The 15,463-nt window shown below is 38.0% G+C and overlaps 1 protein-coding gene across 1 annotated transcript in view; it reads right to left on the reverse strand.

Moving 5' to 3' along the window:
* Positions 1-1,568: 1,568 nt before the first annotated feature.
* The window catches only part of BIRC6 (baculoviral IAP repeat containing 6), a 226,416-nt gene continuing 212,521 nt past the window's right edge, over positions 1,569-15,463 (reverse strand). The window contains 4 exon segments of the mRNA XM_032592785.1: positions 1,569-2,712; positions 3,833-3,967; positions 7,157-7,345; positions 13,517-13,594. Of these exon segments, the coding sequence (XP_032448676.1) occupies positions 2,533-2,712; positions 3,833-3,967; positions 7,157-7,345; positions 13,517-13,594 (582 nt within the window). The 3' untranslated portion in view covers positions 1,569-2,532.

Here is a 15,463-nt window from a genome sequence, read left to right on the forward strand (position 1 = left end):
TCATTTGACTATCCCATTGTCTCTGACAATCCAATGTGCTATTAACTCGAGCTCTCCTCTTGTTCTCTTTTGTCTGTGGTAACTTCTGCCTGAATTCTTTATCCTCATCCTTCGAGACTCAAGATTATTTTCCTTAAGGAAGACTTTCCTGACCACATCACCTCAAACATTTTGCCCGAGCAAAGTGCTCCTCCCCTGTGTTCCCAATAGTACCCTGTAATGAACTCTTTCTGGGAACTTAGCAATTGTACCGACATCAAGTTTCCACGTCTGTCATCCAACCCTGAAGTTCAGGAACCTGAACCTAGTACCAAAGTGAGTGCACAAATGTTTGCTGGCATAAAGTCAGGATCCCAGATGGAACCATTTGAAAGTAATCAGTCTCAAATTCAGACTTTTAGGTTTTGTTTTTTTAAAAACATGAATCGGACCTTATCGTACTGGTATTGTTACTTTTCTTTTATAAAGCCCCCTGAAGACTAGTGGTGCGAATTGGAGAAAAAGGACCCAGCCTTATTTTAATGATTAAAAATTAAATCCCAAGGGGAGCCTGGGTGGCTAAGTCGGTTAAGCGTCCAACTTCAGCTCAGGTCATGATCTCACAGTTTGTGAGTTCGAGCCCCATGTCAGGCTCTGTGCTGACAGCTCAGAGCCGGGAGCCTGCTTCAGATTCTGTGTCTCTCTCTCTGCCCCTCCCAAGCTTGTGCTTTGTCTCTCTCTCTCAAAAATAAATAAACATTAAAAAAAAAAAATCATGGGGCGCCTGGGTGGCGCAGTCGGTTAAGCGTCCGACTTCAGCCAGGTCACGATCTCGCGGTCTGTGAGTTCGAGCCCCGCATCAGGCTCTGGGCTGATGGCTCAGAGCCTGGAGCCTGTTTCCGATTCTGTGTCTCCCTCTCTCTCTGCCCCTCCCCCGTTCATGCTCTGTCTCTCTCTGTCCCAAAAATAAATAAACGTTGAAAAAAAAAATTAAAAAAAAAAAATCACAAGTTGGAGGCAAACAGTACACTTGATATAGTAGCTTTTATCTTCTATCCCTCACAGAACCCTGAGAGACCAAAAAACAGAAAGCCTAGAGGATGGAGGACTGTCCTTTTACTTCTTACTGTTACCTAGAATTTAGCTAGCGTGTATGTGGATGACATTTAGTGGACTCTTCTTCCTCATAAATGGACTTTATTTTGTCACTCTTGGTGTAGCTCATCACCCACCAGATCGAACAGTGTGTGTTTGAGAACTTTTTGTTTTCTGGTCACATACAGTCTGTCCCCTCCTTTGTCCACGCTTAAGGAGCACTACCCCTTGTACATCAGAGAGTATCACGCTCCCTAGCTCCCCTGTTGCTTCAGAGAGCAGCTCGATGTTCAGAATACAGTTTCTCTTGGTCAGCTCCAGATTCAAGGCTCCCACAGGCCACGTCATTTTATATACTTAGCTTTTCCTTTGTGATAATTGGTCTTTGAAAAATATCCTTTCCTTTCCCAAGCTTAGGTCTTGGAAGTGTCCAATTCTTTGTAGAAACAGCATTTCACACCATGGCAAACTGTTTTAGAAAGAAGACATACTAATACACCTAAGTCTTTATTTATTTGGCTCTAGGAAGAATTTGCATGAAAATGAGCCTATATGGCAGGTACAGAATGTACTGTAACAGCACCAGAGAGGTATCCTCTCTGCTCTACAGAGCCTCAATGTTTAATACATACATGTGACTTTAGTAATAAAACCAGAGTCCAGGAAAAAAGGAGCCCTTTAGGAAAAAATCAGTTTAGAGTGACTTTTCAAATTGACCATTCCTTTTCATATACTTAAATTCAAATAACGGATACATTCACAGGCCCAAATGTTGGCATAGAATAAAATCATGTTCATTTATTTTTTTCTGCATCTTAGAATTAGAAGGCATAAAATTAAATACGTTGAATGTAATAAATTCATCCATACAAGTGCAAGTCTCCAGCTATAATGCATTTTATGGCATATTTATCATTTAAAAAATGTACCAGTAAATCAAAAAAGAGGGAGTATGTCCATTTAACTTTTATTTAAGTGTATGTAGGAGGTCTTCAGAAATCAAATATGAGCATGAAGATATGGCCAAACATAAAATCTATCAAATTCAGTGAAAAGTTGCTGACTTTAAATAGTAGTTGTAAGAATGACCAATATATATTCTTTGTTAACAACCCCTCACTCTACAGTAAAAAAAAAAATAAAATAAACATTCAGTAAACATTCTTTCCTAAGGTAGTTTCCCTTATATATCAGTGATTTATCCATTTCTTTGTATACACAAATTTGTTGAACATACCAATCAGTGGTTCTCACAATTGAAAAATAAAAGCACAAAAAAGTTTACACTCTTGTACAGGTAAATAAAAGATCACCTTGAATTAAACTGGATCTCCTTAAGGGCATAGTATAGTTTCAGTTTCAATAACTATTACATAATTAGTTTCTTACATACAAATATTGACATATTTGGCTTGTGCTTCAAAGCCTCTTTGTCTACGAAGTCCATGTCAACGCAGCTCATAACTTGAAGTCACTGGGGAGATCCTTACTGCTGCTGGGTTTGACCTGATCATGCGTTAGAGTCCCCTCAGCACCGGCTGTGGCACTGCACATCTCCGAGGCATCATCAGCATCAGGGTCCAGGCCTTCGGGACAGGGAAGTTTTAGCAGCTCTTCCCGGAGCTGAGCAGTGTGACGCTACATGGGGGAGAGTAAGTGATACGGGAATAAACCCTGGGATTCTAACATAACGTCAGCTGAGAGAGGAGATGAGTTTAAAACAACACCCAAAGCATTAGGCCTACAAATACTTACTGAACACCTTCCTTATGCTATTATTATAAGAGGCAAAAATCTCGAACCTCAAAATAACTGACGTTGCTAAAAAGCCCTGAGTAGCATGCCCATAGACCCTACCCACGCCTCCATCCCTGGAGCAAAACAGCATTACTTATGATATAGAAGATACCGTTCTTCTGCAATATACACTCTTTTAAATTAAAGAGAGTAACCTCTTGACTTATCATACATCTTGCCTCTGGCTAAATATTTTTGAGAGAAAGTCTATAAATGAAAATAAACCCACCATTATTTTACTAAATGAGATTCATCAGGCACAGCAGGTTGATGTATATAACATTTGCAATATGTTTCACACTAATTATCTCACTTAATGCTAGAAAAAACCTTAGAAACAATTTTATCAACATAATTTTTTTTTTAATTTAACCAAATGAAAAAGAAGATTTAGAGAGAGTGTGTAATTTTGTATTATACTATACTGCCATTTAGGGAAAGATACAGACTTGTTAACAGAGAGTGATTAGTTGTCTATGAATATTAAGTTGTGGATTATAATTTTCTAGTGGGAGAGAAATGGCCTCAAATATCACACCAGGGGTTTGAAATTTTGTTGTTGTCAATAGCTGACTTTGAAAATTAACTAACCAACAGTTTTTATGTAGGAGGCACAGTGTTCAACACTGACAATGTAAAAGGAGCAGAATAAGGAAGATAAAATCTCTGACCTCAGAGAGACTAAATTTTGGTCGGAGGTCTAAGATGCATAAACAAGGTAAGACAACTACACACTTGCAGCCATTTGTAAGGTTTTAAAATGGATTAACACGCTGGTGACTCGTAAGTTCCCTACCCCAATTTCCCTTCCACTGTGGACAACAGGAGAAAACAATTAGGGAAGGAGAAGGAAAAATTTGATGGTTTTAATCTTTGCATCCTTCGGATTCCTTTACCGTTTGGTGGCCATGGGTCCGTCAGTGAATATACAAGAGGGCTCCTATTAGGAAGGCTTACTCACCTTGAGAGCTGCCGCATGGTGAGACATAGTCCTGCCTACCCGCTTATCACTGCTGTACTGCTGGATGTCTGCAATCCACTCCTCGCACTGGGCCATGATCTCAACTCTTTTCAAGTAAAAATGTTTGTGTATAACCTTAAGAATAAAACAGCCAAGGGAACAAAGTTTGTTAAGATCAGAATTTAAAAGACAGAATAAGGGGCATGACAAAGAAATGAAATTTATACATTTTTTAAAATGTTTATTCATTTTTGAGAGAGAGGCATGAGCAGGGGAGGGACAGAGAGAGAGGGGACACAGAATCAGAAGCAGGCTCCAGGCTGTCAGCACAGAGCCTGACACGAGGCTCCAACTCATGAACTGTGAGATCATGACCTGAGCTGAAGTTGGATGCTCAACCGACTGAGCCACCCAGGTGCCCCACAAAGAAATGAAATTTAAAAGACAGTTACAATGTTTTTGTCTCCATACAACTTAATTTAGTGAATTCTGTATTAACAAGAAAGAATCATGCTTTAAAAAAAAAATTTTTTTTTAATGTTTGTTTATTTTTGAGAGAGACAGAGACAGAATGTGAGTGAGTTAGGGGCAAAGAGAGAGAGAGAGGCACAGAATCCAATGTAGGCTCAAGGTTCCGAGCTGTCAGCACAGAGCCTGACGCAGGGCTCGAACTCATGAGCTGTGAGATCATGATCGGAGCCAAAGTCAGATGCTCAACCGAATGAGCCACCCAGGTACCCCGGAAGAATCATGCTTTTGACATCAGAAGACATGTGCAGAGATGCCCAGCTCTACACAGAAAATAATGCCCAAGCTCAACCAGACAATAAAATAGTTAATCCTACTGGAGAAAATAAAGATGTGTATAATGCAGTATATTCACAAAGTGAGTAAATAACCAGGAGAAAATAATTAGGAAAATATTGACAATAGAAAAACTGTCAAAATTTCTACCTTGAAAAGAGAACTCTACAAATACCTAAATAACTAAAGACATTCAAATGTCAAAGGCATTTACACAGAAATCAGAATAGAGTCCTAAAAATAGCACTATTACTACTTTCTTAATTTTATCTTCTGGTTAATTAAAAAAAAATTTTTTTTTCAACGTTTATTTATTTTTGGGACAGAGAGAGACAGAGCATGAACGGGGGAGGGGCAGAGAGAGAGGGAGACACAGAATCGGAAACAGGCTCCAGGCTCTGAGCCATCAGCCCAGAGCCCGACGCGGGGCTCGAACTCACGGACTGTGAGATCGTGACCTGGCTGAAGTCGGACGCTTAACCGACTGCGCCACCCAGGCGCCCCACTTCTGGTTAATTTTTAGATAAAATAGTATTAATACATTATAAAGTTAACTTTCATTATAATAATTATAGTTTGTATTTGGAATTAAAAAAATTATCTGAAAAATTAAGTACAATTTCTTCCTGTTTAAGTAGTAGGAGTCTACTTCTGATTAATGTAAGTCAGAAAATAGATCAATTTGGAATTATTATTAAATCAATTAAAAAATATTATTCTGTATGCTGGGTGAGCCACTATATTCCCATGAGCTTATCTCCCCTAAAGAAAAGGCAATAATACCTACAAAGTTTTATTAGGGGAAACTGCGAATGGATGTAACACACCAATCAGATCCTATTACATTTAACAGTTTCTGCTCTTGATGCCTACAGGGACATAGAAGTTAGACACTGCCTGACATGACGAACCATGACAACCACAGAACCAGACAAGAGGTAGGTGAACCAGAAAGAGGTACTTAAAAAAACAAAAATGTATGGAATTGTTGGATCACTATATTGTACACCTGAACCTAATATAACAATATATGTTAACTACAATGGAACTGAAATGAAATGAAATAAAATAAACTGAAGAAAAGGCAAACAAAAAACCCCAGGGAAGTCAAAGAGGCACATCTGAAGGGGAAAATCAGGAAAGCATACATGGATGAAGGGCGCCCCCTTTAATGTGAGCCAGGTTCTAAAGGATGAGAAAGATTGTTTCAAATTATACTTATCTGCTTTTTGTAAAAGTCATCCCCCAACTCAGAGTTCCTTGTGTTAACTGTTTTTCTTCCGGAAAAAAATTTTTATGCATGAACCAACAAATTATACCTCAACTGAGTATATACACTTACACACTTATTTCAATACATTTTAAAAGTGAAGTTTCGCATAGAGAAACACAAATTACACATACAATAGGATGCATTTTCCCACAGTGCACACCAACGTAATCTCCACTCAGACGAGAAACAGGACATTACCAAGCAGGCTGCAAGCCCCTTTTTGCTACCTCTCACCATAAATCCTCATGGAAGGGTATACAGTATCCTGACTTCTTTAAGCCAAAGTTAGTTTTACTCATTTCTGAGCTTTTAATAAAAGGAAACATATGAAATGTATTATCTGTGTCTGGCTTCTTATGCCCTATATTGTATTTATGATATTTGTCCATGTTAACCTGCATAGCAGTTCATTCATTCACATTGCTGTATTCCATTTTATGAATATTCCATAATTTGCCCATCCATTCTGTTCAAAGTCAAGTGAACTGTTTCTAATTTTTGGCAGTTATGAGCAATGTAATGAATATTTTCTATACCCAGTATAGAGACTATACCCAATTTCTACGAAGCACACACCAAGGAATGGAACTGCTGGTCTTTCAGCATATATTCAGCTGATTAGATCCTGCCAAAGAGTTTTCCAAAGAGGCTGTACTGATATCTATATCCCCATCAGAGTGGAACAGGGTTCCAGCTGCTGCACATTCTAACACTTGGTATGAAAAGCCTTTAAATTCCTAGAGATGCTGAAGAATGAAAGGACAGGGGCCAGACAACATAGGACTTTGGAGGCCATGGTACGGACTGGAGTGAAATGCAGAGATTATGTGTAGAAAAGCACTGCCGAGGGACAAAAGTGGAAGCAGGATAACTGGTAAGGAAACCACTTCAACTGTCCAAGCAAGAGGTAATTAACCATGGCTTGAAATAGGTTGGTCATTGCAACCTACTCAACTGCAAAGACAGTTTTACTTTGATTATGTCTTGAAGGGTGGAGCCAAGAGGATTTTTCATTAGACTGAATGTGGTATACTAGAAGAAGAATCGAGGGGCACCTGGGTGGCTCAGTCAGTTAAGCATCCGACTTCGGCTCAGGTCATGATCTCGCGGTTTGTCGGTTTGAGCCCCACGTCAGGCTGTAGCTGAGTTTACCCCAGATTGTCTAAATATAAAGGCAAGTACAATACTAACAAACCATATTATATAAGGTCTTTAATAAAATATTTCATTAATTTTATTGAACATACCTCTTTAAAGCATGGTGAAGGGTTTCTGATTTGCTCTAGCATTGCCCACTTAACCGTTGCTTGCCTAATGTTTCCATCATATTCTCGAGAACTCTGTGTGCCACTGGGAGTTCCTCTAGACCGTTCATATCCTGGTTCATTAAAGTAAGGCTCAGCTACTAATATAAGGGACTGAACAGACACCAACACCTGTGGAACAAAGAAATAAAGACAAGCTATTATAATGGGACATTTTTATTACCAGTAAACTGGTATATTTTAATATGTGCTTCCACATATTTTTATCACTGTCAAATTGATGTTAATCACGAGGACACTGAAATGCTATATTATTAAAAGCAATATTAAAATAGACACAGTAGTTTTTTGTAAAATATTCATATATCTTACATTTTATATTCTTGAATTCTTGAAAAACAAAAAGAAATGAATATATTTCCTGAAACTGCTAAAAAAAAATTTGTTTATAAACACCCCACACCAATTTAGACATTATTGAGCTCAAATTGTCTTTATGCTCAAAGAGGATAAAGCTAACCATGCACTCTGAACAATACTCACTTAGGGGCACCTGGGTGGCTCAGTCAGTTGAGAGTCTGACTCTTGATCTGGGCTCAGGTTATGATCTCACAGTTTTGAGATCAAACGGGATTCTCTCTGTCTCTGCCCTTCCCCTGCTCATGCGCTCTCTCTCTCTCAAAGTAAATAAACGTTAAAAAAAGGACTCACTGGTAAGAACAACTATTCATGAGGCAATCTTTATTTAAAAAAAAATTTTTTTTTAATGTTTATTTATTTTTGAAAGACAGAGACAGAGTGAGAGTGGGAGAGGGGCAGAGACTGGGAGACACAGAATCTGAAACAGGCTCCAGGCTCTGTGCTATCTGCACAGAGCCCAAAATAGGGCTCGAACCCGTGAACTGTGAGATCATGACCCGAGGCGAAGTCAGACACTTACATGACTGAGCCACCCAGGCGCCCCTATTTTTATTCCAAAGAAAATACTTTTTAAAGGCATCTACTATTTGCTTTTTAAAATATATACCATTTTGGAAGTATACAGACGCTACTTTATTTTTCTTCAGTGAATTCGGCTATTTAGGAGTCATAATATTTATGTTATGGAATCTTCTGGAGCCTCAGATTATCTGACCTCTTTAGTCATTTTACTTCACAGTACACTTTAGCCATAAAAACTGTGCACGAAGGGATGCCTGGGTGGCTCAGCTGTTTGAGCACTCAACTCTGGATCTTGGCTCAGGTCATGATCCCATGATTGGTGGGATCGAGCCCTGCGTCGGGCTCTGTGCTGAGCGTGGAGCCTGCTTGAGATTCTCTCCCCCTCTCTCTCTCCCTCTACTCCTCTCCCCGGCTTGTGCTCTCTCAAAAACAAACAAACAAACAACAACAACAACAACAACAAAAACAGAAACAAAACTGGGCATGAAAAAACAGTAAATCAATAAATCCTTGGACAGAAAGATTTCTCTTTTTAAAAAGGATTTGAATTTCAATATTAAAATTATCTATCCCTGAGAACAATGTATAATACATATTTTTAAACATGTTTTATTTACTTGGTGGTTTATTTATTTGTTTGCTTGTTATAGAGAGAGAGTGCTTGAGGTGGGGGAGAGAGGCAGAGAGAGAGAGAGAGAGAGAGAGAGAGAGAGAGAGAGAGAGAGTCTCAAGCAGGCTCCACACTGAGTGCTGAGCTTGAGACCTTATTTATTTTTTTAAAGTAGGCTTCACGTCCAGCGCTGAGCCCAACTCCAGGCCTGAACTCATGACTCTGAGATCAGGACCTGAGCTGAGATCAAGAGTCAGTCGTGTAACCAATGGACTCACCCAGGTACCTCCGAGAACAATGTGTTAATATTCAAGTCAGAGATCAAAGAAGGCAGAATAACTTAGCCCCTCAGAACTATTTTGGTTATCTGTAAAATTAGGATCACACCTACTTACTTTAAAGACTGGCTATGAGAACTAAATAAACTTTGTAGGGGGTAAAGTAGTAGCACTTATAATTAAGTGTAATTAATAACAGCAGCTATTCTTTCTTGGAGCAAAAATGACAGCATGCATCCAGAAGACAGTAAAATGCAAAACAAAATCATTTTTACTCTGAAAATAGAAGTCTTTTTATCTATAATATAAGAGGGTAATATAGGGTCCTGCAAAAAAGCAGTCAGTAGGAGTTCCACTGTGATCAACAAAATTTAAAAGAGCTACCTGGATCAAATAAAAAGCTAATATTTATCATAGCTCCATCTGCCTAAAGTGTTTTATGAGAATATGACCTGACAATGAACTGGTAATTAACAGAAACACACCTGCTACATACCATAGCATATTTACATAGTTATATTTAAGTTAATAATAAACAGAATAGATTTTCATTCTGCAACGTAGGTTCACTGATTCCTAGTCAATCCTTTGATACTTTAAGAAAGTCAAGAGTTACAGACTTTCATTCATAGGTTAAATTTACAGTCCCTTTCCTCTTTAGTTTTACATTAAGCATCCACAAAACTGCAAGAGGTTTTCACTATAATTTGTTTAGGAACTGACTAAATCAAGAATCATCTAACACCTTCCTTTCACTATCTGTGTCAAAATAAAAATTTTAACCCTGTCATATGGTCTTCTACTAGGCCACTCAAGTAGTCAGTAATCTTGTCTCCTACAATTGTATATATTCATTTGGTCACTATATTCCTACCACTATCCATTCTTGCAACTCATTTTTTTTTTTTTTTGCAACTCATTCTTTAGAATATCCACCAATTTGCCATATTCCTCCTCCTACCCCACATCCCTTAGAGATTATTAACTTTTGATTTCCTGTATTTTCATGTTGTATCTTGTCAGAGGATTTAATTGTCTAACTTGATCTTGTACATCAAAAAATTTTATCACAGGTATTTAAAACATAGGAGAGTACAGAGTATATAATCCAAAATACTAATGTGCAATGAGAAACTGTATTATAAGAAATAATAACATCTTTGGTATGAGGGAAATATTCTTTTTTTTTTTTAACGTTTATTTTTCAGAGAGAGCATGCAAGAAGGGGAGGGGCAGAGAACGAAGGGGACAGAGGATCTGAAGCGAGTTCTGCGCTGGAGAGCAGGGACCTAGATGTGGGGCTTGAACTCACAAACTGTGAGATCATCAGCTGAGTCGAAGTCGGACACTTAACTGACTAAGCCACCTAGGCAACCCAGGAAATACTTTTAATTAGTAAAATGCTTTTAACTTTTTAAAATATTAAGTACCTGCTTCTGGAAAATTATGCTGCAAATGACTAGGACTGTAAACAAGTGGCTGATTTCCAGAATTTTCCATTTTAAGAGAAATGATAATACATATTTTGTTAACATTTATAAATGGTTGACTACATGAACCATAAAATACGTTCAATTCCTTTTGCATATGATATCTTTATTAACATCCAACTGGAACAAACTATTCACAAGGCATTATAATAGGTATTTTAAGTACATTATAGCACATTAAAAACCAGTTATGTAAGCAATGCTATAACTTGGTGCTACTGTAAAAAATTCTGGTGATAGTCCTAATAAATAATATGACTCTGATTTGATTTTATTTTTTTTTAAACGTTCATTTATTTTTGAGAGAGAGAGTACACCAGTGGGGTAGGGTCAGAGAGAGAGGGACAGAGGATCTGAAGTGGGCTCTGTGCTGACAGCAGAGAGACTGAAGAGATCATGACCTGCAAAGTGGGACGCTTCAACTGACTGAGCCACCCAGGTCCCCCTGACTTTGACTTTATTTATTATTTTTTAAATATTTATTTTTGAAAGAATGCAAGGGGGGGAGGGGCAGAGAGAGGGGGACAGAGATCTGAAGCGGTCTCTGCACTGATAGGCTGACAGCAGCTGCGAGCCCGATGCAGGGCTCAAACTCACAAACCGCGAAATCACAACCTGAGCCAAAATCAGACACTCAGCCGACTTAGCCACCTGGCTGCCCCGTGACTTTGATTTTAAACTGTGCTAATAGTTAAGACTATTACTACACTACTGCTGGATACGAGACTTACAGCATAAGACTACAAAATGCATTATTTTTATACAAAGAAACATTCTTCTTCTAACAGTCTCAGAGAAACCAAGAAATTCTAATAAAGCTTGTCACTGTTCAAATATTTTGGAATTGTTTTTGATTGTATACAACCTTCAAAAATTTTTGTGGAAGATTTTCAGTCTGGCAAAAGTACTTTTATCCTTTGTGCACATGTGATAAAAGGGTAAAACAATGTTAGGCCCTAAAATCTAACCAAAGAGAAATAAAGTAATTTTCCTTGAGCCTTTCTAGTCTGCCTCTGAAGAAAGTTTCTAACAGACAACAAAGAGTAATGTGGTCCTGACTACATGTATTTATTTCTTGTATAATGTGAATAAAACCAGCTCACAAAGATCAGACCAGTATTTCTTAGGAATACAGATGCCAAAAATCCTCAAATAAAATACTAGCAAAGCGAATCCAGTAATATCTAAAAAGAATTCTATACCAAGAGACCAAATGGGATTTATCCCAGGAATGCAAGGCTGGTTTAGCGTCCAAAAATTAATATATCATATTAATAAAATAAAAAGCCAAAAATAGTAGAATCATTTAACAAATGCAGACAAAGCATCTGACAAAATCCAACATCCATTCATAATAAAAATACTCAACAAACCACGAGTAAAGAGCAATGTCGTCAACACGAAGAGAATTTATGAAAAACTCACAGTTAATGACACTCAATGAGGCAAGACTGAAAGTTTTCCCCCTAAGATCTGGAAGAAAACAAGTCTATTCACTCTTGCCACAGAAAAGAGAGAGCCTCCTCTTGCTCCTGCCCAAGTCAATTTGTCACAGATTTGAAAACCCTGATTCAGGAAACTATCTAAAATATAAAGAAAGTCATGTAATAACTGTATTACTTATAAAACTAAAAAAATTAGAAGCGAAAAATTTAGTCAGTAATAGAGAACCAGTTCAGCTACAGTATATTAATTCAAAAGATTAAGAGCAATTAAAAATTATAAGAATGTAACTTGGAAAAATGGATATGCTCTAATGTTAAGTGAACAGAACAGTGTACAGATGATTTATCTACTACGTTCTCACTCTGTGAATTATGATAAAAAAAAAAAAAAGCCCCAAAAACCCAAATCATAAAGGGAATATAGAGCAAAGCTCATTTTTATGCATGGGTAATTAAGTTTCCAAACTTGTAAAACTTAAACCCCTGAGTAGAAGTTTCTTTACTTTACAAGATTTTGGGTATATATTAGATATATAAGCCATATAAAAGTTAAAAGCAAATCAAATTTTAAACTAATTAGTTATTGGGGCATCTGGGTGGCTTAGTCGGTTTAAGCGTCTGACTTCGGCTTGGGTCATGATCTCATGGTTCATGAGTTCCAGCCCTGCATCAGGCTCCGTGCTCACAGCTTGGAGCCTGGAGCCTGCTTTGGATTCTATGTCTCCCTCTCTCTCTGCCCCTCCCCTGCTCGCGTTTTGTCTCTCTCTCTGTCTCTCAAAAATAAATAAACATTTTAAAAAAATTATCTAAATTCGACTAAAGTTTCAATTCTCAGCTAAATCTAATTTACTTTATGAAAAATAGGATATCTCTGAGTTTCCTTTCTTTGCTTAGTTTGAGTTGACAAGAGTAACATACATGTAGAAAAAATATTTTAAGGTTTTTAGACTACAACTGAAACAAGAATTTCTAAAATGAAGTAGTAGTTACTTGGGAGGAATATTCTAGTGACTTCCTTATAGTTCTCCTGCATGAATCATGTATACAATGTAAACTTTTTTCCTAATCTCGACATCAACAAAAAGGGAAAAATTATACTATGATATTATTTCTTTAATTCATGAGGATGCTACAAAGTCTTCAGAGAATCAAAAGAGTGACATCCTGAGAATTATTTTTTGTATCTTCTTTCACCTAATTCAAAATAAGAATGTAGAAAAAGAATCTTTTCAGGGTAGATCAAACTTTAGTAGGCTTACCTAGGGATAATTGTGGTGATTTCTCCGAAACATTAAACTTTTTTATTTTTTTAATGTTTATTTATTTTTGAGAGAGACAGTGCACATGTGGGGGAGGGGCAGAGAGAGAAGGCGACACAGAATCCGAAGCAGGCTCCAGGCTCCAAGAGGTCAGCACAGAGCCCGCTGCGGGGCTCCAACCCACAAACCATGAGAACATGACCAGAGCTGAAGTCGGACGCCTAACTGACTGAGCCACCCAGGAGCCCCTAAAACACACTTTTTAAAAATATAGATAGTTCTTATTTTTCTAAGTGAAATTCAGAGAAATGTGTTTACTTGCAAAAAGCTTGAGGTCTGAGGATTCCACTTCTCTTCTGGTCTTCCATGCCACGTATTTAAGATGCTTAAACAAACCTGAGGAAGAAGGGAAGAAAACATATACAGAATTGAATAGAGTGCCTTTTTTTTTTTTTAATTTTTTTTTCAACGTTTTTTATTTATTTTTGGGACAGAGAGAGACAGAGCATGAACGGGGGAGGGGCAGAGAGAGAGGGAGACACAGAATCGGAAACAGGCTCCAGGCTCCGAGCCATCAGCCCAGAGCCCGACGCGGGGCTCGAATTCACGGACCGCGAGATGGTGACCTGGCTGACGTCGGACGCTTAACCGACTGCGCCACCCAGGCGCCCCTAGAGTGCTTTTTAAAAGCAAAGTGTCATAGCTAGAAGCAAAAATGAAATGCTATCATGTCACAGTATCTCAGTTTTATGTTCCCCAAGAAAACCCCAAGGGTCAGTTTGTTAAAACAAATTGGCATCTTCAGATGTGACCCAAAGCTGTATGGCATTTCACTTTCACAATGAAACACGAAATAGCACCTATTACATGTTAATACAAACAACATTTTTAAATAAAAAATAACTCTTTCCCAAACCAAAAACAAGTTTCAGTGAGAAAAAATGGTACCATTTATATTAAAAAAAATTTTCTCTTAAAATTTTGTAAATTTTAAAAATGGGTATGGTTCAACAAAAGAGATCTTGATTTCATATCTGCTTCTACATTCAATTTGTTACAATATATTGTTCTGGTTGAAGTATCTGATAACATCTAGCTTCACATAAACATGAAGTTGGAAGGAGGAGACCTCACAGACTCCCTGAGAGGACGCTGAGGGTCCACTGGGTTCCTTGGAACCAACTTCACCACACAGATACTGTTCGCTCACATAAGCAAGAGTGAACCTAAACTATCTGCCAAACACAGGTATGGAGGTCATTCCATACCTGAATGGAAAAACAAAATTGGGGACATTTTATGTGTAATTGTAAACTGACAATTTCACATAATGGGCAATGGATTTGGAAAATAAGTGGTCCTAAATAAAGCAGAAGTCCATCGCCTTGCTAGTTTTGCAAATGTTCTATGACAGTAATAAGGCAAAATACGTTCATTTAGAACATAATTTCATTAACAATTTTTAAAGAACTATATCCAAATGGCTTTGTACGTTATTATTTAAAGTATTGCCAGGCATTTCATTTTTAGAACACCCTGTGACTATCAATGCCAAGTATTCTTTGTTTTTGTTAAATATAATTTATTGTCAAGTTGGCTAACATACAGTGTACACAGTGTGCTCTTGGTTTTTGGGGCAGATTTCGTGATTCATCGCTGACATACAACACCCAGTGCTCATCCCAACCAGTGCCCTCTTCAATGACCCCCCCCCCCCATCAACCCTTGGTTTGTTCTCTGTATTTAAGAGTCTCTTATGGTTTGCTTCCCTCCCTCTATTTTTCTCCCCTCCCACCCCCTATGGTCTTCTAAGTTTCTCAAGTTCCACATATGAGTGAGAACATATGATATCTGTCTTTCTCTGACTGACTTATTTCACTTAGCATCATACCCTCCAGTTTTATCCACGTTGCTGCCAATGAATGCCAGGTATTCTTATCCCTATCTACAGATCTAGATCCCAAGGGTTAAATGTTACCAGTGTATTAATATAACAAAGACTATATAATTCAGGATATTGAACTCTCAGGCCCTTACCTGCTTTGCTATACCATTAAGTCTAAAGGAAGTAATTTCTTTTCTTTCTTTTTTTTTTAAAGGAGGCTTCACAGCCAGTGTGTAGTCCGCCCAACACAAGGCTTCAACTTAGATCCTGAGATCAAGACTTGAGCTTGAGGGGTGCCCGGGTGGCTCAGTCAGTCAATCTGACTCTGGATTTCGGCTCAGGTCATGATCTCACAGTTTGAGATCAAACCCCACATTAGA

This window comes from Lynx canadensis, chromosome A3 (assembly GCF_007474595.2).
Source record: "Lynx canadensis isolate LIC74 chromosome A3, mLynCan4.pri.v2, whole genome shotgun sequence".
In the NCBI taxonomy this organism is placed as follows: Eukaryota; Metazoa; Chordata; class Mammalia; order Carnivora; family Felidae; genus Lynx; species Lynx canadensis.